Source organism: Drosophila sechellia, chromosome 2L (assembly GCF_004382195.2).
Source record: "Drosophila sechellia strain sech25 chromosome 2L, ASM438219v1, whole genome shotgun sequence".
NCBI lineage: Eukaryota > Metazoa > Arthropoda > Insecta > Diptera > Drosophilidae > Drosophila > Drosophila sechellia.
This window is the reverse complement of record NC_045949.1, coordinates 6492176-6507560: the sequence shown is the minus strand read 5'-3', so window position 1 is coordinate 6507560 and position 15385 is coordinate 6492176. Positions and strand designations below refer to the sequence as shown.

The 15385-nt window shown below is 41.3% G+C and overlaps 3 protein-coding genes across 4 annotated transcripts; 1 reads left to right on the top strand and 2 right to left on the bottom strand.

The window, feature by feature from the left end:
• Window positions 1-35: 35 nt before the first annotated feature.
• Window positions 36-1985, bottom strand: LOC6611412 (prolyl 4-hydroxylase subunit alpha-1). Its single transcript, XM_032727258.1, has 8 exons — window positions 1765-1985; window positions 1558-1712; window positions 1309-1459; window positions 1059-1255; window positions 484-1004; window positions 373-417; window positions 158-323; window positions 36-101 (listed from the first exon to the last, which is right to left on the bottom strand). The coding sequence occupies exons 1-8, from the start codon at window positions 1983-1985 to the stop codon at window positions 43-45; spliced, it is 1515 nt and encodes a 504-aa protein (XP_032583149.1). The 3' UTR covers window positions 36-42.
• A 1407-nt stretch (window positions 1986-3392) lies between these two features.
• On the top strand, window positions 3393-8021 carry LOC6611411 (igLON family member 5). 2 transcript variants are annotated; one of them, XM_032719940.1, is made up of 6 exons: window positions 3393-3673; window positions 6739-6982; window positions 7042-7397; window positions 7451-7732; window positions 7796-7863; window positions 7920-8021. In XM_032719940.1, exons 1-6 carry the CDS (start codon window positions 3586-3588, stop codon window positions 7971-7973), a joined length of 1092 nt encoding a protein of 363 aa, XP_032575831.1. In that variant the 5' UTR covers window positions 3393-3585; the 3' UTR covers window positions 7974-8021. The 2 variants fall into 2 exon arrangements, with proteins under 2 accessions (XP_032575831.1, XP_032575824.1); XM_032719933.1 differs by having other exon boundaries at window positions 7792-7863.
• Window positions 8022-8030: 9 nt separating this feature from the next.
• LOC6611410 (HD domain-containing protein 2) lies at window positions 8031-14005 on the bottom strand. The gene is made up of 5 exons (XM_002035918.2): window positions 13770-14005; window positions 12365-12520; window positions 11718-12215; window positions 8994-9287; window positions 8031-8932 (listed from the first exon to the last, which is right to left on the bottom strand). The coding sequence occupies exons 2-5, from the start codon at window positions 12437-12439 to the stop codon at window positions 8633-8635; spliced, it is 1167 nt and encodes a 388-aa protein (XP_002035954.1). The 5' UTR covers window positions 12440-12520; window positions 13770-14005; the 3' UTR covers window positions 8031-8632.
• Window positions 14006-15385: the final 1380 nt, after the last annotated feature.

Genomic DNA, 15385 nt, shown 5'->3' with positions numbered 1-15385 from the left:
GTGTAGATTTAGAAAAGTGAATCGTTTTAAAATTTGAATTCTTTACTTGTAGCAGGGCTTCTTGAACATCTGTTCGTAGTTCAACATGCTCTTGACTAACACTAAAAAAAGGATATTCTATTGTGAGAATCATCTTGAGAACTGAGATATTACCAACCCCATCGGCTGCCCACAATGGTGGGACAAACGGCGTGCCTGGTCAACGGATTTGGGTCACCATTATTGTGGAGGTTGTACCAAAAGAGAGCGGATCCTTTTTTCGGCTGAATAGCAAGTTGGGCGCCGGGGAAGATTGTGCCACCACCCACTAGGACATCGGTCATCTGGAAGAGTTCAATTGGTTAAATAGTACAGTGTGAGTTTTGAACTTACGTAGAACAAGAATGTCATTAGTCGATCACCTTCCTCAGTCAGTTCCTAATAGTTGTGTATGATCTAGCGATATAATAAATAATATACACTTACATGCAACAATTTACTTACCGGATGAAGCTTAATGTCCATGTAGTCACTGTGTTCTTGGAAATAACCACCAAGTCCATAATTGATTCTGGCCAGTGTGGTGGTATTGCCCATATCCAAGCCCGATATGTCTGCCATACGATTCACCAATGTTTTGTCCAACTTTCCGCCATCGTCATTGGTGACTTTGATGTGGAAGAGGCGATTCACCCGATCTGGAGTCGTATAGTTTGTGGTGGTGCCCAGAATCATCTCCTCTCGGGTTAAATTCGTCAACTGAGTTATCTCACTGTCATAGATCACGTCGTGATATAGCCAGATAAGTGGGTCTCTGCTGATCTCCTCCTCTTTCAGTGGAGCTATTCGCATAAATGGAGTGGTGGTGCTATTATAGCGACACACTAGTTGAGGTCCTGGTGGAAACTTTCCCTGGCAGCCCTGTTCTATTACAGTGGGCGGTTTCCTTGGCCTTAGATGCACCAATGAATTGTTCGGGTTTTGAGAGAGTTCCTTCAGATAGTCACTTAAGTTGGCAACGGAACCTGATGGTAAACAATTGTATATAAACACCAATATTATTGATTTTTTGAACTTGCCTTCTTGAAGCCGACTTATAACAAACATTTTTTCAAGCTCTTCTCTTTTTGGAGCATAGAATTTAAATGAAACATTATTATTTGGTTTGGTGAGGACACTTAAAGATAGTCGATACCATTCAGCCGCACGTCTAAATTCTGATCTTTTGTACAAATAGTCTGCTAAAGCCAAGCAGTCGGAAGCTGACATTCGAGACCTATAGAATTTTTATTATTATTATCTAATAGTGTTAAAACTAAGTTATCTTACCCTAGCTGTTGACCTGCCACATGACCCTGGGCCATATCCGATGACTTCAGGTCGTAGAAGTGTTCTATTCTATCCATTCCCATTAGGGCCTCTTTCATATCATTTGCGTTGGGTGTACGATTGATTAGCTTATTCATTTCCTCGATATCAACTGCAAAATATTTAAATACACCAATAGCCTGTTGTTTCATATTTAAGTGTTAAAATACAAAAATACACTTTGAGCTTTAAATTTAATGTAATTCACACCTTTCATATTTTCTTGATCCCTTAAGTAAGCAATCAACTTGGGCCAATCTTGATGAGCCCGCCTTACAAGTCCAAAGGAAATTAGGGGATTTGACACATATTTATATCGGTCCACCTTGTGATCCAAATAATCCTGAGTTAAAGAATTAATAAAACTACTCGAAAGTTATGGAGGTTTTAAGGGAAGATTTAAAATATATATCATACATTCTGAGAGTTTTGATTTTTTGTTGCAGCAAGCTAACATAGTTGTTCAAATGCTTCATATAGGAATTCTCAATTTCGCGAAGTTCAGACAGGGCTCGAATGGAATTTGAGTATATTACTTCTTGTACTACATCATTTTCGGCTTTCTTTGCTTTGCAAACTGTGAATAGGAATAATAAAATCAAGTTCAGCATAGTATAATGAAATGCTCGTAGCAACATTCTGCTTCGAAATACTATATTTGTTCATTTCCTAACGAAGATTTTATATATTAAATTGATTTACACCGCTCATTCGTCAGACCTATTTTAAATGCTGCGGTGATTGGTACACTTAAGTTACACAGATACCCTATTTGTATATTTAGCTTAATATAATTTAGTATTTCCCTACCATTTCTCATAGATAATATTTCATGAGTGATTCGTGTTTCAAAAAATTTTTGTCAAGTCGCTTACTTCTTTTGACAGCGCTACACAACACTACAACTCTTAGTAAGGTTATACACCGCCATTATTTTATTTTTAGGTAACATCGGAGTTGTAAACCATTTCCGTTTGCTTCTTACAAAATATTAATTCGAGTTTCTACACCTTAGCCAAGACACTTACTATTCAGGGAACTTGTAACTATTTGTGTAAGTAAAAGTTGAAAGGCTTTAAATATTAAGCAGAAACTATTTGAAATTTTTACCAGATTTTAAAATATTATTGATTAATAATTATGTTAAGTCCATTATAATACGCATTAGTCGGAAATCATTTTAAAATAACTAATTTAAATCTATTTTAATAATCCTCATAACTAGTCAAGTCAGATACTCTAAAATCCCTTGGTTTATTTTCTTGATTATAAAAAAATATGATTCATCAATCGCACTTCAAGATTGAATAAAAACACACTAAAATTTCAGCAAAATATTATTTAATTAAGACAGAGGCTCTGACTCAGAGGCCAGAATGTGGAAAGGAATTCATAAGAGCACCCAAGACGAGAGAAACTTGCATGGGCTAGCAAAAGATGTGCCCCTAGGGGAAACAACAATCAAGCAAATTCCACGTGCTTATTATGATTATTGTTATCGCTATTGAAAAGCGCTAATTGTGCGCAAATAGCGGTGCGAACTTATTGCCAACTTACCAAGAAGCTCACACATGCAAACCAAGCCAGTTGGAAGTGCAAGCATCGCAGAAAAGCGGAGGAGCAGCCAGGAATCCGGGGGATATGGGGGATACGGGTGAAAGTTGGGCAGAAGATGCGCGGCATTTCGGGGTTAATTAGAATGGTATTGGAGTTGGCTTTTATTCCCCGCCGCTCACCAAAAAACACCAATAATGTGTCACTTTCCCCCGGCAACATGTCGTATACTTCATATCGTCACGTGCATATGAAAATGTGACGTCGGGCGATTTATGAATGAAACATTTACTATTGCACAGCACCGTCTTTTGGCTGCCGGGCACCTTGACTACTACTGGCTACAACCAGACCCACTAGACCCACTAGAACCATCCCAACCACCCACTCCCTTCGCAAGGCCGCAGGACACATGCGCAACGCCAGTGCCGCATTTGAATTTTGAATATGAGTTTTGACACTTGATTATCAGTTCGCGACCAGTTGTACGGGTGTGCGGACGTTTGGCCACGGCAATCGGCGGAAAAACTTCATCCTCAGAAGCGGAAAAAATACATTTGCGCTGTTGCGGCGGAAGTTAAACTTCGGCCATTTGGGCAGTGAAAGTGGCAGAGTAAAAAATTAAAGTGGGAAATCAGCAAATATTCAAAAGTTTCGCACCTTGGTTGCGGTTGAGTTTTGGCTATGGGAAGGCGATTGCCCCCCAGCTTTTGGCTGCTGCTCCTGCAGAGCTTATGCTTCAGCCAGGCCAGCTTCTCGGAACTAAACAATTGTAAGTGGAACGGGGATGTGATTAACTAAAGAATAAAGAGGTCTGATTGCTAATAATGACATTAGTCAGAAATTAGAGATTTACTTAGAATGAAATGCATAATCCATTGAATATTAAACTAAACATTTCATGATTTGTAAGGATAGGACTCCTCGATTAATATGAGGTTCTTTAAATGTTGTACAATTAAAAAGTAACCTGTCTACCAGCTGAACTTTTGTAACCCGCCAACCCGAAATTATGAACCAAAATGTGTACAGCTAATTGACTGCAAGCTATCTAAAGCCGGAGTGGTAGCGTATAAAATGGAAGGCAGCTGGTAATCGGAAGTCCAACGAGTCCATAAGTGAATAAACTGTGGCCAACATATTCCCCAGACGGGACAGACAGGATGGCAAGAATGGGGAAAGGGCGCGGGCAGAGGGGTTTCCGGTGGAGAGCTGCGAAAGAGTAACGAGGGGCAACTTCCGCTGGGGAAAATGTTCGCCGAAAAAAACAAAACAAATTTTCCTTGACTTTGGCGAGCCAAATGCGATAAATATATCAATATTCGACAAAATTCGCATTTAAATCAATGTGCCAGATGCAAAGTAAACATAAATATTGGCAGGCTAGCCGCAGCGTGCGATAAGAAAGTGAGAAGTGGCTCAAAGGAGTGACGATGCACCGCACGATGTTCCGTCCCAACCGCCCAACTTGCCAACCTACCCATCACCCACCACCCCCCGCACAGCGGGCAGGCAGACAGAGAGTCGCGGAAAGGCGACGTTTTCCCACTTCCTATGCACTCGGCGATATTTTCCTTTCTTTTTTTTCCATTCCTGGCCGGCGGTTTCTGCCGCTGAAGTGCCGCGTTTTTTTGGGTGGCGGTTGCGGGTGTGGAACTGCCACTGCAGTGGGCTATTTCGCAGTTCTTACTTCACTTTTTGGCAGACATTGCGTGCTGATTGCGATTGTGATTCCTTTCGCCGGCAGACAGCTGGAGTGTCTAGCAGGAGACAGGACATTCACTTTCCGTTTCAAGTTCAAGTGGCGAGGGGAAAGGACGCGGCGGATTTGCAGCGACTTCGCGGGGAAATTGCGGCTTAAGTCCTGGCCCAGCGATTCAAGCGATTCCAGCGATGCAAGTCGTGCAAGAAAACAGGAAAATATATTTAACAACTCATAGTCAATTTCCCCCATAAAATGTGGCAACAACAAAAGTTAAATGCTAAATTACGCTACCTTGCAGACATAAATAAACGAAGAAAAGTTTAACTAAAAGAGCTATATATACACACATGTATGAATACACTCAGAATAATTTCAAAAGTAGAAATCAAAAGCCAGATATATTGTTATAAGATAATAATATTAATAGCGTTCCCTATTGATGGTTATGTTAATGCTTTTATAATTTATTTCATAAGTTATTTAGCAACATTTTATTAAAACTTTTGTTTTATTTTAATATTAGTTCTTTGGATTATTATACTTTTTTTCCCAGTGCAAAGTACGTTGTGTTTTATGGCTTAAAAAGTCTCGCTCGTCCCTTTCTTCGGAATGTTTCAATATGCAAACATGCAATAGCCAAATTGCAATACCAACAAAAACAGAAACCATATCAACTGGAGGCAGTCAAACAATGGCGCCTCGTTCCCCACATTTGGAGCAACTTAAGGCGGAGCCTTCGGACTCGGACTCCAAAAAAAAAGCGCCCAACTTGTGGCCAGACCCAAACATAATCGCAAATTATAGGCTCTATGGCATGGCATCCGTAGGCTCCCCAATTTGATGCTAGTTTGGTGGATACCACCCCCTCCCCGCAAAACGCAATCAATTCGTGAGGAGGGGGCGGGGGGTAAATATAAAGGTGTAGCACAGCTTTTTACAATTTTCCAGGTACCAGCCCCTGCTGCCCCCCCCCCCCCCCCCACACACACACACACACACACACATACCGCGCTCTATTAGATTTTTGCATTTTTTCGGGTTATTATTTGGTCATAATTGTAATTTAGGCGTTTGCTGGAGCAGGAACAGGAGCTGGAACTGGATTCCCCGTCTCCCGGCGGCCACACAGTCGTGCTACTTGTTAGGCATGTGATGTGATTTCTTCCATTACTCCTGCCTCCAGCCCATTGTTGTGTTTTTCGATGGTGTGGGTGGGTTCGGTTTGCGGTCGGAACTCTGGTGGTTAGATTGGCTGACGGCAACTGTCGAACTCCTGCGGTCGGCCACCTTGACTCAAAATTATTGCGATGGGACTCGAGTTGGCCGAATCAACAGCACGCCGGAATGGAGTAGTTTGAGTTCATAGTGTGTGAACCCAACGTGTTTATTCCATTATTTACGATAAAATCAAAACATAACTATGCCGCTGTTCAATATTATTTATGTACATGAGGAACTCTTTTTGAATAAAATTACTCAAAAAAGAAATCAAAAACAAATCATAGGTTTAAGATGATGTTCAAAACTATTGTTTCTATATATTTACAATATATTCAACATATTTTTCTCTTGCCCATTTTTTAAATTAAATGTTATACTGATTGAAAAATATCTTTAATTGAATAGCTTAGTTATTCCAGTCTTACACTTTGTTATTTTGCCAGAATGTATCTAACATCTCTATAGGACACCTAATTTATCTAATTGTTGGATTATCTGCCGCTGTCTCGGCCTAATGTTAACCTCAAGAAATTTATGGCCGTTAAACAATTTTAAATATCGTTGACCATTTCGGCGGGCCATCTGGCTACAAACTTGGCCTAGGCTGCGTTGACATTCTGCAGAGACAGGCAAAAATTTGTGAGGAAAAGAAATGAAATAATTATCCTGATATTTGTGGATTAGAAAAGCTGCACATAAAAAAAGGTTATTTTTTAATTGAATTAAATGTTTGGCGTCTGAGTTCCATTAAATGTGGAAATACAGCAAATGCCAGTGCCTCACATTTGCAAGCCCCATAAACCACCCCAAAAGCCACCCAGCAGTTGTATATCGTCGCCCCATTTAGCGCCCTAATGATGAAAGCCATAAATGCCAAACCATTGGGCTTGGTGCCTCCTCTTCCCTTGCAGCGGATCCCAAGTTCAGCGGTCCCATCAACAACTCAACAGTTCCCGTGGGACGGGATGCCCTGCTCACGTGCGTTGTCCACGACCTGGTTAGCTTCAAGGTGGCCTGGCTGCGAGTGGACACGCAGACGATACTGAGCATCCAGAACCACGTCATCACCAAGAACCATCGCATCTCCATCTCCCACACGGAGCATCGCATCTGGCAGCTGAAAATACGCGATGTTCAGGAATCGGATCGCGGATGGTGAGTGAAAGTATCTATTAGATAGATGGACCATCTTCTTCTACTAGCGTTTCGCGTAGGTACATGTGCCAAATCAACACGGATCCTATGAAGAGCCAAATGGGCTACCTGGACGTGGTGGTGCCGCCAGACATTGTAGACTATCAAACCAGTCAGGATGTGGTTCGTTCCACGGGACAGAACGTAACACTCACTTGCAGTGCTACGGGAGTGCCCATGCCCACCATCACCTGGCGTCGCGAGGAAGCGACTCGGATCCTGATTTCAGACGACGGCGATCGGGAAGTGTTCAGCGTGGAGGGTCAGAATCTCACCCTGTGGCAGGTGCAGCGCTCCCACATGGGCGCCTATCTCTGCATCGCCTCCAACGGAGTGCCACCCACAGTGAGCAAACGCGTCATGCTGGTGGTGAACTGTAAGTGAAAACGAAATCTTGTACTAAATCTATAATACTGAGTTATCTTCCAGTTGCGCCCACGATCTGGACACGCTACGATACCATCTACGTGGGCCTGGGCCAGAAGCTGACGCTGGAGTGCATCACAGAATCGCAGCCGGCATCGGTGAACTTCTGGCTGAGGGATTCGCAATTGCTGCAAGGAGGTTCCTACGAGTCGGTCTCAGTGGACCACGTCTTCCGGATCGTAATGCGGATCACCCTGCGTCCGATAACGAAAAGAGATTTTGGGGAGTACATATGCAGGGCAAAGAATGCGATGGGTCAGACGGATCGGATTATAACCGTGCACCGTAAGTCAGATTATCTTTCGGTTACTTAATCCCTAATATGTATGCAACATGACCACCAGATAGGGCCAAGAAGCATGGGCAACACTCGCATCAAACCTCATCCCGCGAAAGTCAGTTCATTGTCATCGAAGGTTTGTTTGTTCTAAATAGAGTCGCGATAAAGATAACTAGCTAAATCCCATTTCAGAATACATCGCGAATGTGTCTGATAAGAGCTGCAGTTTCCAACCGCTTTGGATAATGTTTCTATGTTTCGTCAATAAAGTGTCACTTTTGTGAGCAATCAAACAATGGGTGATTGTCTTTTGGCCACGTCTAATGAGTGACTGCATCTTTATATTGCCTAATTCACAATGTTATATTAATAATAATTTTGGTGACAATTGTTCGATTCAAGGGTAAAAGTAACGCACGTGTGAACAAACTATTAAAAAAATTAATTCATTTGATTTTGATTCTGATCTTTCGTTTTGATTTTTACGTTCGGTTGGCTGAATAAAATTGCTTTAGGACAACATTTACAATAATTATGATCATTATACTTTTTTTTTTAAATAGTCTACAATTCGTTTAAGTTATTTACAATTGGGTTCCTTAGTCAGATCAATTGAATATATCGATAGAATTCGATCTTTACGCTTAACTTAGAGGAAATCGAACTAAGGAGACGTGTTCAACAGGTGTGTTTGTCCACATTAATATTTAGCTACTTCCCATCGGTTGCATCTGTTCCGTTACTTTCGCAATAAATTAGTGAGTTAAGAATTAGATCTAGCTATGAGCGTGTCGAGGTAGGCTTAACAGTTTGTTAGTTGGATTGGCTTACAAATTAAGAGCGTGGTGGTTTGTATGTGAGGATGTGTTCATGTGCTAGCCTAAGACGGGTTCCTACAATAACGCTCAACTCGAGCCGTCATGCCCGTTAGCAAGTTTCGAGGATCTCTCCATGCTAGGCACCTCGATGGCCGGCGGCGGTGTGGCGCCCTTTTCCTTGGCCAGGACATCCCTCTGCTCGTAGATCTCGTTGACCAGCTTCTTGACAAACGGGTGGTTGAACTTGCCCTCCGTTGAGTCGAAGAACTCCTGGTGCTTCAGAAGGCAATTGTCCCGCTTCTCGTACTCGAACGCCTGCATGACCATATCCAGGCGATCCAAATCCTTGACGAACTTGCTCTCGGAAGTCTGCCCATGCTCGTATTCCTGCAATTCGAATTACATAAATACGCTTCCCACAAGGAGCAAACTTGGCTTAGTAACGCACCTCAAACAGCTCCATAATGCGTTTGCCACGCGGCTCGATCAACTTGCAGATATCTTCCATCGCCTTGAACTCCATGGCTCGCTTATCGTCCTTGGAAATCCCGCAGAACGGCGTTATGTCACCCACCAAACTCTCTGCCAAATCGTGTACCAGCGCCAGTTCCATGCAGCGAATCTGGTTGAGTCCCTCACTGCCATCCAGCAGAAAGGTTAGCATGCTCATCCTGTACATGTGACCCGAAATCGATTCGCAGTCGTTGACATCACGCAGCACCCATCCGGTGCGTTTTGTGTGCTGCAAGAGAAATGGAATCACAGCGGGTTAGCAAGTTTATAATATAAAGTGACTATTCTTAGACCAGACAAGATACGTTCTAACAAAATGCAATGATTTTTGTACTCAATACTTTCTTGTATAATTTAAGGAAAACAGAGTATCTTTAATATTGAAGCTATTGTTATCCTTTCTCGTTTCTAAGATTGCTTGTTCCTGTTCTCAGTCTCACATAATATCCCTCCTGCCACTTTGATTAATTAAAAACACGACGCGAATTCGGTGACATCGTTGCCGGCTGGCCTCGTTGCACACATCAAGGTTGTGGCCCCATGCCCCAGACCTTCCCAGACCCAACCCAAGCCTGCCAGCGAGGGTGGTTTGAGACTGTTGCTATTTGATCAATAAAGGTTGTATTTATAGACCCAACCGGTGGTTGGGAGAACAAGGTCCAAAAGACATTGCAGGCCCATTGCCACCGACATTCGTTCATTTTCGTAGTTGCTAATGCTAAAAGTTGCCTTACTTCTGATATTATTGCTTCATAAAACTGCAAGAAGCCACAATTCCGCTGCAATCACATACGGTCGTGTCTTATCGGGCTTATTGATTAGCTGGTCCGATCAATTTGTGGGCACGTAATGAATTATGCACCTTATCTGATTGCTTTGCTTTTTCTATGAGCTCACACTGCAGTTATTGTTATTGGTATATATAAGTTCATATTATGAACTTATACCAATAATTATACTTTATTAGTAATAAAGTTATATAGAGAATGTGAGTTATAGTGATACATCGATTAATTAAAATGTTGCAGGTTAATGTTAGATAGGCCCACTTTCTTAAATTTTTATATAAATATATATACAAATATTAATGTCAACAGTTTAACTAAAATCGTAAAAACATCGTTGAGAAAAGTATTTATTAGTGCTTCGTGTAAACTAATAACAATGCGACTAATTCCTCGAAAACAAAACAAAGCAGTACATATAGAATATAGAAATGTATCCCATCACTTTGCTCAGTTTGGAAAACATCTAGTATATATTGTTGTCCCCACCAAACCCCCACACGCCCTTGTGGCGCTCCGTCAGCTCTAGAAGATAGCGTCTATAATTTGAAGGCCAAGATCAAAGTCACGGGTTGCCTACTTTTTCGCTGCCTTTGCACGCTCTATATGCAATCGGATATAGAATAGAAGATTTAGGAACCTGACGTTCCATAAGATTCGTTGTGGCTTATTCAAGTTCCTCGCCCGCCTTACGTCAATGCTGACGATACATTATTGTTCCCGGGGCTCGAGCTGAAAATTCAGAGCGAATCCAAAACATTTAGGAAAAAAAAAACCAAGCAAAATATGCCTTCTCACGTGAGCAATTTGAAAATTTAGCTCGAGTACTTCGTATACCTACTGCAATTTTGTTGCGGAGATTAGACGACTCACACACAATCAGCTCACATTTTCACCCATGGACGACGGGGCAGCTGCTCGAATTACAAAACGATTCACTTTCTGCAGCTTGTCGATAGGAAATCAAGCCCCGTGCCAGGGGATTCTCGTCATTTTGTGGATGGGTTAAACTGTTCCGATTAGATAAAAGTTGAGCTAAAGGTTCCAGAACGTGCGGAACTCTGGACTTTTGAGCTGTTTATTTTTGCTTATGCCAGTTTATATCTATCTTCTATAAAGATACATTTTTATATGGGTTTGACTTTGTAAATTGTCTGAGCTTCTGTCGCACATATAAGATAGACAGAAAATAGCAAAAAATGAATTTTAATTCAAAATGAATTAAAGCAGAACATTTTTGACTGCATATACGCAAACATTTCTTTTTTTTTTTTTGGCAACCGACTATAGAAATTTGTTCAAGGGGGACAAGAACGAGGTTGTCGCTGACATTATACAATACTTTCGCAGATATACTAAACAAAATAGAAAAGCGAAAAACGAAAGAGTGCAGGCGAAACAGAATTGATTATACAAAACGTAAATAAATACATCTTTGCAAGCGTTGGCTTGCGTTCTTTTGTTTATTTTCTAATTGCTATCTGGTTTTACTTGAGATCGCGGTTTTGCAGAAATAATTTGATAAGCAATTTGTTTATTACCAGAGGGTTTCGTAATAAAATTCTGATGTGAATGGAAACTCAAATATCCCAATGGCAAAGCAAATGTGAAATTGCTTATGCATATAAATAAGCAACATACTAAATAAATCAAATTTTTCCATTATTCTCATCACTGAATAGCTCTAATATTAGTTATTACCATTAAGAGCCAAATAAACAGTAACGTTTTGTTAAAGTAAATGTTATCCCTTTGAAGAGTAAGGTTCTGTAGCAACCAGTTGGTGGCAAAATCAAAACACGCAGGACTTCGGGAAAAATCGATGCGAGCATATGACGACGCGCTAGTGGAGCGGGTAAAGCAGTTCCACATACCTTCAGGTTGCCGATGAGCTCCATGAACTGGAGTATCTCGCCGAGGCCGGAGCTGAAGCAGGGCTTCTTGCCGGCACTGGCCGATGCGGAGGCCACCTCGTGGCAGGATGCGCCTAGTCCGGGCGTCTCCTCCACATCGCCGCCGCCCGCGCTGGCTGTGATTTCATCCGGTTTCTGCGACTGCAGAGGCTCGGCTGCTAGCGATGACATGGCGAACTTGGTGGCGGTCTGCTGCTGCTGCTGTTGCTGCGAGGACTTGGCACTGGTCTGTCCCTTGGCTGACTGCGTGTGGATGTGGCGCTGGATGTCCTGGCTGCGCTGCTGAAGTAACCGTCTGGCTAAGTGGTGTGCTGTGAAATTCTGGCCGTGCGCCGACTCCAAATCCGACTCTGATTCACCGTGACTGCGACCGTCCGTGTGCGATGGCGAACCGTGACTGCTGCTGTCGCCGAACTTCGCTTGACTAGAGTGCTTTGTGGCAGACGCTGTGGCTGTGCACTGAAAAAATAAGTGGGTTATTCGAATCTTGCATTGTAATACTAACTGATGAATTTATGAAAGCAATACAAAATCGAATCTTCTATTCAGTTTAAGCAAATATGCATGCACATTTTTTACTTTAATTACACGTTAAACTAATTTTTTACCAGTGTCTTTGTGGCTCCTGACGTCACGCCGATTGCTGTCGCTCGGAGCAACTGCTGTAGTTGTAGTGAGAACATCGCGACCACAAATGAGATCAAATTCAGATCGTGGGCTACAAATTTGTAGCCTGAGTCAAAAACGTGATGTGCAAGTGGCGTCTGTAGGTGAGAAAGGGAGAGAAATACATAGTCGTAAGTGTTGTTGTCATAAGCAACATTTCGGAACAGTTTTATCGCATGCGATTAATATGACTGAGAAAATGGGAAATAAAGTGTCATGGGATAAATTGTTATTTACGTTTGTGTTGATTTATGGAAATATGCATATTTTAGCATATTTATTTTAATAATAAAAATCTATCTAAGTGAAACAGTTGATCTGTAATTTTACGCTGGTATGAATTATTCACTGCCGTTAATTAACAACATTAAAATGCCAAGCAAGCAATATATTTTATAAAATTTAAAGTATTAACACTTCGAACACTTCCACACTAACACTTCCTCTTAAATAAGCTGATGCAATGTATATTATGCAAACAACCAGACACTTCGCAAAAAACGAGGCAATTAAAAATTATTTATTTATTGCAAAACACAATGTCGAAAATGATATTGCTTTTTAAATTTTATAGATCGTCCAAAGTTCCATCGATGGGCAAAAATAATTAGCTTCTTATCAGCTGTCGGCACTTTTCTTCCCAGACTCTCATATAGACATAAACATGAATATGTCTACATATGTTCATATGTATGTACGTAAGTATGTTGGTACAGTTCGGTTCAAAACAATAACACTAAAATATTACAAAGGATTTAACAGGAATTCCAAGCAATCACAAGAATTTAGTTCAATTTAATTATTATTAAAATACACACATTAAAGCGAACTAATTTTTAAACAAATATAAATTTATATATTTCAGATTGCAATAGTAATGGCTAAAACACACACTCGACTTCAAATTTTGCGCACTTTTGTTACCGCCGCAGCTGTTTCTCTAATGCACGTGTGTGTGTGTGTAGTTCGGCTACCTGGGTGCAAGAAGTTCCGTTAGAACAGGGGCAGCGAATAAATAGGAAGCGATGCCGAGAATTGACAGTCAGCTCAAGGTGAAGGCGTTCGATCGCGGGGAGGGGCGATTCGTGGCGGTACGTGGTGTGCGTTGTGTGGCACGTAAGCACCGTTAGTTCGTTGCAATGTTGACGACTATGAGCTGCGCCCGCCGATGGGAAACTGAAATGCCTTCTTTTGATTCGGCAACGCGACCGCCGCGGCCACAACGCTTGTAATTAGGAATATAAATATATCGCTAAGCTAATATAGATACCATCGCACATACATCCACACACACACCGCACACGCGCACAACTACAACAACAAAACGAAATAGTTAGTATTACTAACGGAATTTATGCAACAGCCCAACAATCTGCATTCTGCATCACCAAGCGCTGTGCATCGTGCTGCGATGAATAGTTTTAATTTAATGCACCAATCCACTCGGTCTCTCGCCCGCCGACGGGCAAATAAACAATGTTGCGCGCTCTTTTATTCAATTGTGTTGGCTTTTCGCAGCAGTTGCACAATTGTCTTTTTTCGGTTACACTTTTCGTTATTCTGCCCGCGAGCAGCTGTTCCGGTCGGTGTGACCAAGTCTCGGCAAAATGCCATCAAGCAGCGGCGGTCAGCTGGTTGCTTGAGTCATCAGGGCTGGGAAAACCAAAATCCGGGGTTTCACTCCGAGTCGTACTGTATTGGTTGTGAACTTGGATGAAAAGTTTTTGCAGGTCTGGCAGCGCCCAGCATTTCACACTGCAATAAAAAGTAAATTAAGTAAAATTAAAGATGGTTAAATGGCAAAAATAGATTCTTGAATATGTTTGAATTGTTAACCGGAAGTAAATATTTGTAAAGATTTATTATTAGGACTTCGATTGGACCTCTAAATCCGCAGAGATTTCGCATCATCAAAATATAGCTTAAAAGATTAAATATTCTTTGAAATCCTAGAGACACTTACATAACTCAAGCAATTACCACTGTGTATCTATTTTATTTTATAAATATTTCTTGATTTAAGTTCTGTAATACATACCCTCTTTCCTACGTACCTACTTTGTTATAATTATTTCCCTGATTATATTGCAATCGCTTTCTGACAGAAATAGGTCGCCAAATAAGTCGCTTCTAAGGCAGTTAAGCGCGGAATGAGTTAGACTAAAACTGTCAAAATGTCAACCACTAAGCCCGAAATGGATCCAATGGATCTGGAGGGCAGGGCGACCACAAGCCAATTTAATTGATTCGAGCCAAGCCACGTTGGCAGTCGCGTTTTGGGACTGGGCGACAATTTGGAGGCTTCCGGTTGGGCGGTGCGGATTATGAATAAATTTAAATCGACGGTTACGACTTATGCATTTTTTAGGCAACATTACCGCACATAAATCCGCTGCATCTATTATGCAACTGCGCTTTGCTGTTTGCGGAAATGATTTATTTATGGGTCAACTGGCAGTCAAAGTGCAGGCTCATTTGTATTTTTTTTTTGTAACTGCGTTTGTGGAAATCCGCAATGGAAAATGTATTAACATTTATTGTATCGGCGGTATGCAATTAAATTGGTTTAATCTTTGGCGCAAATTCAATAATTGATACGAATAAATTGCTGCACATTTTCAGCCAGCAATGCGTGATCAATTTAAAAACTTTTACAAAAGGCATTAGGAAAAGTTGTAGCACTCAGTCAAGAAAAGGCAGAAGTTTGAATATATATATCATTTAAATATTTACTATATCATACATCATCAATTTATTTCTGTAATACTAATTATTTTAGCAATGTTTCGAGGTTGATCATCTTCCGGCGCAGCTGAATCCCTTTGAAGGGCATACCAAAAATTTTCAATTTCAGCAGATGCAACTTTTCATCCATTTCCTTAGTTTGCTGCGTAACTGGCAAGTGAAGCGCTAATGAAAAACTTTGACAGAAAACTGCATTCCTGCAGGGAAATTGAAAGGCT